This window comes from Diospyros lotus, chromosome 1 (genome assembly GCF_014633365.1).
Source record: "Diospyros lotus cultivar Yz01 chromosome 1, ASM1463336v1, whole genome shotgun sequence".
Lineage (NCBI taxonomy): Eukaryota > Viridiplantae > Streptophyta > Magnoliopsida > Ericales > Ebenaceae > Diospyros > Diospyros lotus.
In genome coordinates this window covers 52,891,091-52,901,876 of record NC_068338.1, presented here as the reverse complement: position 1 = coordinate 52,901,876, position 10,786 = coordinate 52,891,091, and the positions used below count along the sequence as shown (strand labels likewise).

Here is a 10,786-nt window from a genome sequence, read left to right as displayed (position 1 = left end):
GCTTGGGGCCAGTTCCCCCTGATACTGGGCTTTGGAAAAGCAACGACTGCACTTCATTAGCTCCGTTTGTTACAGTTTAATTAAAAAAATTATAATTTCTAATTTCTTAGATTATAAGTTTTAAAATTTAGAATAAGTTGTGAACCTATTTGTTGCAATTTCTTATAAGTTATAATTAAGTAGTTGTGATGTTTGATATCATAAGTTCTAAAATAACTTATTTTTATATAATTGTTCATAATACACTTAGTAGTTATAGAATGATAATTTAAAAATTAATTAGTATATATGTATAAGTTTAAAGTGTTATAAAAAAATTAATTAGAGTATAGAGAGAGAGGAAAATGACGAGAGAGAGGAAGATATCTGAAAATGGAGATGACAGTGAAAAAGAAAAATCCATGACTACATAGATAAAATGGTCATTATTTGTTAAAAATAAGAGTAAAATTGTCACAAAAATATAATCATTTAAGTAGAAGTTGTAAAAGTTGGGATACCCAATTTAAAAAAAGCTAACTTCTACTCCTTCTAAAACCTAATAGAAACTATAAATTAAAATTTTATAAGTTAAAACAAATACTACGTGCCAATTTTTTTTTTTTATACTAGAAGCTCAAGTAACAGCCCACTAAATTCTGTGCCCTAGCTTACGGCCTATCCACTTGCCTATATAAGTTCTGCAACGCTCTGAAAACCCTAATTATAGCAGCAGAAGAGTTGGAAGAGGAGGCTTCAACTCCCATCTTCATCAGGTAATACGAGCGAGAACATTCGAGCGTTCTCCTTCTTTGAATCATGATCGATTGCATTGATTAGATATCGACTTTCAGTTCTTTTATAGATCCATAGGCGTTCTTCGGACGTTGAATTGATCAAAATTTGGTTTTAGTTTGTTGTAGATCTATTAGCGGTACGGGAACGATGTCGGCCGGAGAACTTGCCTGCACCTACGCTATTTTGATGCTTTACGACGAGGGCATTCCTGTCACTGTAACGTCCCAAACCTTGAGTTTTTTTTTTTTTTGGTGTGGTTTTACGCGTGTTCTTTAGAGGGATTTATCTTACACGAATTGATTGAATACGTGAAAATGTGTTTTTGGGTTACATGAATAGGCAGAGAAGATTAGTACCATTGTTAAGGCGGCGAAAGTGAGCGTGGAGCCCTTCTGGGCCAGCCTCTTTGCTAAACTCGTTGAGAAGAGGAACGTTGAAGATCTAATAATGAACGTTGGTTCTGGTGGCGGTGCTGCTGTTGCCGTTGCAGCACCGGCTGCTGGCGGTGCCGCCGCCGCCCCTGCTGCTCCTGCCGCGGAGGAGAAGAAGGTATGGCTCTCTCTGATTATTTATTGTGTGCAACTATATACTCTCGTTGTTTTTCTAACTGAAAGTAATTAGTGCCTCAAGCATATCAATGTTATTACATGGTTTTTGTCTTTGCGCGTCAACCCACGTCAGAATCAAAGGATTTTTTTCCCTTCAGGTTTCGTTTGGGAGAGATTTAGCAATGGAACAGAAAGAAAATGAGTGGAAATTGAAATTGTGGAATGATACTGAATTGATCAATTTATCCTTTTATTGAAAATATAGTGTGATTACAAGTGAACGACAAATTTGAACTTTAAAGAATCATTAAAGTTAATGTGGTGAACATAAAAATGAGTTTTCCATTTATTTTTAAAATACGTATTATCTTCTAATCTGGGTAGTCAAAATAGGCTTTACTATTGCCTCTCCCAAACAAGGAGAATGCTCTTTTATTCATTTATACTCCATCCATTTTGATGCTCCTGAAAACACTATTATCGCTATGTTAAGACAATGCCCTCTTCTTGAATCCTCAGGCCCATTATTAAATATTACCCCTATTGACTTTGTCAGTCTTTTTCCAGACTATGGTACAAAATTTTGATTTTCTAAATTAGGCACCCAAGTGATGTTGTTGTGTTAGGCAATAATATTAAAGGTTTGGAGGTATGTTTGAAACATACTAGTTTTGTCCTAGTGTGTATGATTTGGATATAAGTCTTAGAACAGTTAGAATTTGGTAGTAACTCTCTGTACTACATAGTTTGATAAAACTAGGCATTATACATGTTATTAATCTTGGTGACACTTTTGATGATCTTGGATATGAATGTGTTCGCAGGAGGAACCTAAGGAGGAAAGTGATGAAGACATGGGATTCTCCTTGTTTGATTAGGAGCTTCCCTTTTCAGCATGCCTTGTCCTTTATCAACACCCCACAGTCCAGCCCTCAAAATTTTGTCTTCAGTGTTTTAGCTATTATCTGTTTTAGTGTTCTTGGTCAAATTCGGCTAGGGTTTTCCTTTTTTTTTCCCCCAAGAGATTAAGAGTCAAAATGAGATGGAGTTGTTCTGAACTTTGTTGAGTTGGGGTTTTAATTCTAATACTGGTGCATTTTATCCAGAATTTACCTTGGCGATTATTTTTGTATTATTAATTGGTTATGCTTATGAATTTTTAGGCTCATGATGCATGAAGCTTGCTTCTTTTGTTAATTATTGGAGAGATTTATCTCATGTTGGTTATTTATAGGTTGCTTAACATCTTTTGCTAAAATAATATAAAAGTTAAAAATTAAGGTTAAAATTTTATAGGAACAGTAAATACCAATAAACTCTATATGTAACTTTTAATAAAATAAGCAATATAGAAGTTACGTTTATTAAAATTTAAATTATTCAAGAGATCACTAATGGGCTTGGAAGGCACAGTCACCACCCTATAGAGTGGGCCATACAAGAGCAATACACGAAGGATGGGCCTAAATTATTTAAGAGATCACTAATGGGCTTGGACGGCCCAGTCCCCACCCGATAGGTGGGTCATATATACAAGAGCAATAAACAAAGGATGATAAATATATAATAATTAATGAATATTAATAATTCAATGTTTAATAGATATAGGTTTGGAATCCATAATTTAGTGATTAGATTACAAATCCAAAAACACAATGCAAATAGGATTCTTCAACTAATATAAATTTGCCGGCAAATTCACCAAGCATTGCAGCAAAAGAAGAGAAAGAGAAGCTTAGCTCGATCTTCAGTCTTCAACAGGTAGGTAACATCGGCGATGAGATTCAATCCCTCTCCCTCTCCTTCTCCTTCTTCTCCTCCTCCTCCTCCTCCTCCTCCTCCTTTTGGCGACAACATTCATGACACTGACATGACTAGACGTAGATTTTCAGTTAATTTTCATTTAGTCAGTCTTTCGGTGGTCTTCCAAACGATGGACTAATTGATCGAACAATGCTGCTTTCAGTTTTCTTGTAGTTGTCTATCAGCGGTATTGAAACAATGTCTGACGCCGGAGAGATTGCTTGCACCTACGCTATTTTGATTCTCTACGATGACGGAATTCCTATCACAGTAACCTCCCGCTCTCTCTCTCTCTCCTCGAGATTGTTTTGGAAGGATTTTTCTTATCCGAAATGGTTGAATATATTTTTGGATTGTTGTGAACAGGCGGAGAAAATTAATGCCATTATTAAGGCCGCGAACGTGAGGGTGGAGCCCTACCTGCCGAGCCTCTTTGCTAAGCTCGTTCAGAAGAGGAACGTTGATGATCTCATCTTGAACGTTGGCTCTGGTGGTGGCGCCGCTGCTGTTGCCACTGCCGCTGCACCTGCGGCTGACTCGGCCTCGGCCGCCGCCCCTTCGGCTCCTCCTACGGACACAAAGGGAAAGAGTTCTCCACAATTCTTCGTTGTGCGTTACAACTTCTGGTAATTGATTGACAAACTGAAAGCAGTTAGAACCTCCAACAAGATACATGTATATGCTAATCTTTAATCATAGTCACACACACACAAACACATATAACTTGATAAGACATGACATGGTGATGGCATATGTTACTAATCTTGGTTGTGAACATCTTTGTAGGTAGAAGTTGTGGATGACAGTGATGGAGACATCGGTTTTTCTTTGTTTGATGATTAGAAGCTGCCCCTTTCACGGTCGCTCGACGATCAATATTTCGTTCTCAGCTCATAGTGATCGGCTCCGTTTGTTGCAGTTTAATTAAAGAAATTATAGCTTATATCTTCTTAGATTATATCTTCTAAAACTTAGAATAAATTGTGAATCTGTTTACAACACTTCTTAAAAGTTGTAGTTAAGTAGTTGTGGTGTTTGATATCATAAACTGTAAAATAACTTATTTTTGTATAATTGTCCATAATACTCTTAATAGTTATAGAATGATAATTTAAAAATTAATTAGTGTATATGTATAAGTTTCAAGTGTTATAAAAAAATTAATTAAAATATAGAGAGAGAGGAAGATGGCAAGAGAGAGAAAGAGATTTAAAAATGGAGATGGTGGTGAAGAAAAAAAACTCATGATTACGTAGATAAGAGGGTAATTTTTTGTTAAAAATAAGGGCAAAATTGTCATAAAACTATAATCATTTAAGCAGAAGTTGTAAAAGCTGGAATACCTCAGTTTTGAAAAAGTCAACTTCTACTTCTTCTAAAAATTAGTAAAAGTTATAAGTTAGAATTCTATAAATTAAAACAAACACTACATCTCAATTTTTTTGAAGTTAGAAACTAAAAGTTACAGCTTTTAAGCTGCAACAAACAGTCCCTTTATAGTTTTTGATCCCCTAATTAGTTAAGTTATGGGTTAGATTTATTTTTTTCTTTTCTTTGAGGCGAGTAGATTGAAAGATTGAAGTTGTTTTGAACTTTGTTAAGCAGTGTTTATTTAGAATAGTGGTTCATTTTATCTGAAGTTCAGTTGGTGAGAATTGTTGTGTTTTTATTTTACGTACTTTTTTGGAAAAATGTTTTTAAGTTCCAAGTATAAAATATTTTATATTAAAAAGTTTAAAAAAGATGTCATAATTCTGTAACAAAAAATGATAAGAAACACCCAAAAAAATGTTTTGAAGTTATTTTGTAATTTTAAAAAATTTGGATCTGTCTTGTATTATTAAAAATATTAAATAAAAATATTTTTATTTTTATTTCCGATCATATTAAAAATAAAAATAATTTGTGTTTATGTCTAATTAAATGATTGATAAAATTTATGTTTTATATTTAAAAAAACTCATTATTTTTTTATTTACATATTTCTCCTATATATTCATTTTTTTACTATTTTTAAAAAGTACTATTTTCTCATTTTTATTCTTTATCATAGTTTGAACTTTTGGAGTTGCTGTTGAGCCCATACGTGTTTGAGAAAACATTAAATGTGATTGTACTATCAAATTACAATTTAATTGAGGTGGATTAGAGGACTTGATTGGGATACTTTGATAAAGACTTAATTTATTTGAGGGGAAGGCTGCTTCCAATCGAAAGATTATAGATACAACCAAAGAGACACACAGATGGGTCTCTTTTTAGTAGTTTTAATGATGGAATGTACATCAACCGGAACTGCACCTACTCGCCAAGGAAAACGCCCTAATTATTATACGTATACCAGCCCGCAGTTGTTCGTTGAGAGAAGATAACCAACATAACATCCATCCTTATACCCTTGGGAATTATGTTAGTAGCATCCATAGTAGTAATGGATCAAAACTAGCAGCCCCAGGGACAGCTTTAAGCGCACTCAAGGAGTTGCGACGTTCCCTTTAGAAAGAGGAGCTATCTCCTCCCCATCAATGCCCTCTTCGCTGCCAGCAACCTCAAGGCTCAGCAGAAACTTCTCCCAGTTCTTAGCAGGTTGCTGTTTAATTCGAAAAGGAAAAGGGAAAGGAAAAGGGGGCAACATCGTTACATTGTGAAAAAGGATATTACGGGCTAGGAACCAGAGTTGCCTTACAGATGTGACTCACCTTCCATGAGAGGTCTTGAGCCATGCAGTTCTGGATAATCTCTGCCAAAGCAGGGGTGTTGTAGGCTTTGAGTGCTCTCTTCACGGTGGTTGCCAGTGCTTTAACATCCACAGGATCCACAGCTTTGCACTGATTACAGATTTGCACGAATGGGTCACATACTTCACAATCCCAACAAATTAATTTTGATCAAATTGTCTCAAAAAGTATGGCATACACCATTTACCTCGACATTGAAGGAACCCATATGGAATCCTGTAAAACCTTCTTTGACGGTGTCAACCAGCCCACCAGTTGAGGCACAAATTGGAACCTGCATCAAAAAGCCACCAGTATTTCATATTTGATTCCATGCTGCGGATATACATATGAATCCAGTACAAATGCCAAATTGGCAAGATGAGTCAAAGAGGCCAGTACCGTTCCATATCGCATGGCGTGCAGCTGAACGAGACCGCACGGCTCAAATCTACTTGGGATCAACATGAAAGTTGCCCCAGCAATGATCTTATGAGCCAACGGGCTGTTGAACATTGCCACTCCACGGGCTTTATCAGGATACAATTTCTCCAAATCTGTAATCTGTTTCTCCAGGTGCTTCTTGCCAGTCCCCTAGAAGGATACCAGAAACAATTATTCCAATTTTCATTTTAGCAACAGAAGCGGCGGTATTAGTCATTACAGGGTGATGCTTACAAGGATAATTATCTGAACGTTCTCTTCAATAAACTGGGAAATGGCTGCCACAAGGATATCCGAACCTTTCTGTTCTTCAAGTCTACCAATGAAACCTATCACAGGAATATTCCTATCAACAGGTAACCCAACTTCTGCTTGGAGTGCTTCTTTCAGAAGGGGTTTGGCATCCATCACCTGAAATTTGGTAATAATGGTACATTATCCACCAGTTTGAACAAACTGGGAAAGAAGCTGTAAACATGCATGTGCTCATGGAAACGTACTGTTGCAGCATTGTATTTTGGAGAGATATATTTGTCAGTGGCTGGGTTCCACTCTTGTGCATCCATGCCATTCACAATACCAGTGATGCCAACCATGCGAAGGATGTTATCCAATTCCACGCCTTTCTCTACACTTGAAACACATTCCTGAGCATAATATGGGCTCACTGTCACAACCCTGTTTGATACCAGCGTTCCTGCCTTCATCCAGTTAATCTTCCGTCCCTTCACAGGCTTGTCATACCTGCAAAATCAGAAAAGAGACGTGCACAAATTTTATAAGAACTACACTACGAACAAACTTTTGCTTTCATATAACCAAGGAACAAACATACCCATCGATGAAATCGAAAGCGCCCTTGAACTGGTCTGGCAAATTCAGAAATGAAAAATCCGAGAAGGCAAACCTGCCTTGGTACGCAATGTTGTGAATGCAAAAGACAACCTGAAAAAATCATTAATTGTGACAGTTCAATACTTCGGTCTCCACTGAAATATGCATGTCGAAGGTAAAATGAAACTTTACCTTGGCATTTTTGTAAATTCCCCTTGCTTGATACATAGTTTTCAGGTAGCAGGGAAGAAGAGCAGTGTGCCAATCATTAGCGATAAAGGAAACATCTTCCCCTGAGAAGTAGAAATACTTCTATCAGATGAAACAATTTTGTCCAAAAAGTAAATAAGGATTCATTCGAGGTATGTATTAGAGGCCAAACCATATGGTCCAGAGAAATATTTATTGCTGGTTAGGTTCAGAACTCGTGGTGCTTCAAGAGCTGCCTGGAACAAATAAGAATTCCAATTAGATACACAATTGCCACCAAAAACAAGCGGGCAGAGTAAGCTTTCAAGCTGAACTAACTCAAAGAAGTCAAACCTGGCACAACAGGCTGAAGCGAAGTTGGTTGTCTTTGTAGTCCAGTCCAGCTCTGGGACCATATATTTTGGATCCGGTTTTTCCCCATACCTACAAAGATAGACATGAGCTACTTGTCTTCGAATTTTCTTAACACGCACATATGTACACAAGTTGGAAAATATAGGTACACACAAGATGGAACTATTGAAGCAAGCTATACCCTCTCGAGGAAGATTGGGTGGTCTACAAAAACACGGTCAACACCTCGCTTGTAGCAGTGAAAGAACCGGACAGTTTCAACTCTGTCCCCAACTTTGATCTACATGAAAATTTGATTCTCGTAAGGATCGACAAGCAATTGCAAATTGAACAGTTATCCAGAAAGTTCAGAGAGAAGAAGTTACCTCCAGCACCACGTTTGTATCCCAGGCATCCTTATACTGGTCATAGCGTGGGCACACTGTCATAACTCGGTGTCCATTAGCCTGGGGAAGTGTGAAACTCAGTATCAGATGGCAAGATGTTAAAACTTGTGGAACAACAATAGAGTGGGTTAAACTTAAAAAGATAATTAAAGAAACTTATCTAAGATTCAACACAACATTCACTTTTTATTGAACTTATTCTCATTTTACAAAAATTTACTTGAACCATGTTTAACTCAAAACAATTATCTACTTCAATTGTATATATTTTTCCACAGATTTTCAATTGAAACTAATTCTAACATTATTCATCATAGTTGATCTTTTTATACTAAAATCTCTAAAATATTCATCATACTCTTGGGAAGTATTGGCGATTTTTGCAAGAAAAAATCTATGAAAATCTAAAAGTTGGGAAGATCTTTACTAGGATAATGATCCGAGCAGATGCGTTACAGTAAATTTAATGAAAAGTTAAAATTATTTGCAACCGTTATGCAGTTCTGTAGTTAACCCTGTAAATATAAAAAAGGAGTAGGCTGGTTTGAGTACCGCCATGGCCGGTGGGAGTCCTCCAAGAACATCACCGAGTCCACCAGTTTTGCTCCACGGACCAACCTCCGCTCCAACAAAGATCAAGGTCATTCCACATCCGCACTTAATCGCACCTTGCCACGCCCTGGAGGTTTCCGTACTGGATCCGTTCTTCTTCAATTGCTTGGCGCCAGCCTTAGCATTGGTTCTCAGCTGTAGGACATCCAACCTGTTGAGAGATCTCAGTCCACTGTGAGTCACAAGCTTGCTGCCATTTTCTGCTAGTGTTGCCTTAGGATCCGATCCACCCGCAACTTTTGCGTTGAAGTTAGAGCTCCTTGATATGAACTGTGAAGTGGTGACGCTTGCCATTTATCCCGAAACTCTGCCACAAACGCAAAAGCAAATCACAACATTTCCACAGTTTCAGATCTTTAAAAAATTAAAGAAAGCCGAAACTCTCAAGAGAACACAAGTTAGATGCAGAAATCAACATATCATCCACTGTAAACCTAAAAACAGTCCCCTAATCAATCCAAAAGAAACAAATCCACGAAGAAGAAGAAGAAGAAACAAACCAAATTAATCAATCTATACGAACAAACTTCTTCGGCTAATTGATCTGCGTTCGTAGATGATGCAAATTATATTAGAAGAAGATCTTACCTCTCTCCTCCTTATCTCAATTCCCCTATTTCCTCTCTGGGGATTGTTGAAGATAGCAGCTTCGGAAGCAGCGACGACTGAGCACTGAAGCGGTGAATAAACGGAGGGCAGGAGCGCCCATACTTGTAGCATTTTCAATGGGCCCCATTTTCCCTCCACGTGGCGGATTGCTAGTGGCAGAAATTCATTCCAACGAATTTTGGGCCGTAGAATCACATGAAGTGGGGTCCGCGGGAGCACAGCTGCGAATATGCGAGGGAGCAGGGCAGCAGGATCTGTGGGGGTCAGTCGCAGGCGGTGAGCATCGCACGATTTGATACGCCCCCACAAGATTTTTTCCGGCATGTTGAGCTAAACGACACCAAAGACTGATTTGTGGTGCTTCTACCCAACCGTCTAAAAAAAAAAAAAAAAAAGAATTTAAATTAAATAAACTAAAATGGCAATCTTGTGGCACGTAATTCGTGATAATTTGGGTGGTTGTGATTTTTTTTTTTTTAAGTTTTATTTTGGTTAATTTGAGGTATAATTAAAATAATAAAAAATTTAAATAATTATATAAAAAATATAGATTTAGCGATTTTATTTTTCATGACAATTAATACAGATGACTTTTCATCATGTGTTGTGTGAGTGTTAAGGGATGATATATAGATTTAATTATTAAAATAATTCTCCCTCGATATGAGTACTTATAATTCCTTTGGTATAATTTTAAAATTTTAAATTACTATAACAAATTAATATTTATAAATATTTTGAATTTTTTTTATTTACTTAAAGAATGTCCTAACTTTATACAGGTGAAGAGGGTCGGGATATTCGAAATATTTTAATAATTTTAAAATTAATTAATTTAAATTGAAGGTAAATTCATCGTACAAGTTATAAATATATAATGCCTAATTTAAAGTTTTTAAAAATAATCGGAGTTAAGATATTTAAAATTTATCTTCAATAATCTCGTGCTTGACATTCTCATGCTAATAGATAATTTGTTGAACCAAATATATACCATTAAACTTAGATTATTTTAAGCTGGAATGAATCGAGAGTTAGACGGATGCAACTTGGAGAATAATTTGATAAAATTTTTATTTTTTTTTCCATATGTTTCTTTTTTTTATATGCTGCCTACCGCTTATTATCTGTGAGTTGAGTGATTGACGTGTTGGTGTGGAATTGTGATAAGTTTGAAGCCCCGTAGTCACTAGCTATTTGATTCACCCATTGACAATGATAATGAAAATTATGTGATTGACTAATGGTTTATATTTAATAATATATTTTTAAATATAATAATAAATTTATCACATAAAACATTGTTCAAGTCGGTTGAATTTTGTTAAAAAAAAAAGAACAATTAGAAAATACAAAAAAAATTCTTATACAAATGCTCTAACGGATCAGACACTGAAAACTTAAATATTGTATTAAAACTAATATCAAGGACTATATATTTTATAATTGATGATGCGGTGGCCGATCACTTTTCTTTACCTCGGACTAGGTA

The 10,786-nt window shown here is 36.2% G+C and overlaps 3 protein-coding genes across 4 annotated transcripts; 2 read left to right on the top strand and 1 right to left on the bottom strand.

The window, feature by feature from the left end:
• Positions 1–624: 624 nt before the first annotated feature.
• Positions 625–2,460, top strand: LOC127793538 (60S acidic ribosomal protein P1). 2 transcript variants are annotated; one of them, XM_052324283.1, is made up of 4 exons: positions 625–755; positions 893–993; positions 1,117–1,326; positions 2,150–2,460. In XM_052324283.1, exons 2-4 carry the CDS (start codon positions 925–927, stop codon positions 2,201–2,203), a joined length of 333 nt encoding a protein of 110 aa, XP_052180243.1. In that variant the 5' UTR covers positions 625–755; positions 893–924; the 3' UTR covers positions 2,204–2,460. The 2 variants fall into 2 exon arrangements, with proteins under 2 accessions (XP_052180243.1, XP_052180244.1); XM_052324284.1 differs by having other exon boundaries at positions 680–755; positions 903–993.
• A 155-nt stretch (positions 2,461–2,615) lies between these two features.
• Positions 2,616–4,225, top strand: LOC127793537 (60S acidic ribosomal protein P1-like). Its single transcript, XM_052324282.1, has 4 exons — positions 2,616–3,086; positions 3,292–3,398; positions 3,495–3,711; positions 3,916–4,225. The coding sequence occupies exons 2-4, from the start codon at positions 3,327–3,329 to the stop codon at positions 3,969–3,971; spliced, it is 345 nt and encodes a 114-aa protein (XP_052180242.1). The 5' UTR covers positions 2,616–3,086; positions 3,292–3,326; the 3' UTR covers positions 3,972–4,225.
• A 1,067-nt stretch (positions 4,226–5,292) lies between these two features.
• Positions 5,293–9,432, bottom strand: LOC127790155 (granule-bound starch synthase 1, chloroplastic/amyloplastic). Its single transcript, XM_052319453.1, has 14 exons — positions 9,274–9,432; positions 8,626–8,992; positions 8,053–8,133; positions 7,869–7,967; positions 7,667–7,756; positions 7,506–7,569; positions 7,316–7,416; positions 7,125–7,234; positions 6,790–7,033; positions 6,524–6,700; positions 6,248–6,439; positions 6,054–6,140; positions 5,828–5,956; positions 5,293–5,718 (listed from the first exon to the last, which is right to left on the bottom strand). The coding sequence occupies exons 2-14, from the start codon at positions 8,977–8,979 to the stop codon at positions 5,602–5,604; spliced, it is 1,845 nt and encodes a 614-aa protein (XP_052175413.1). The 5' UTR covers positions 8,980–8,992; positions 9,274–9,432; the 3' UTR covers positions 5,293–5,601.
• Between the last annotated feature and the right edge of the window lie 1,354 nt (positions 9,433–10,786).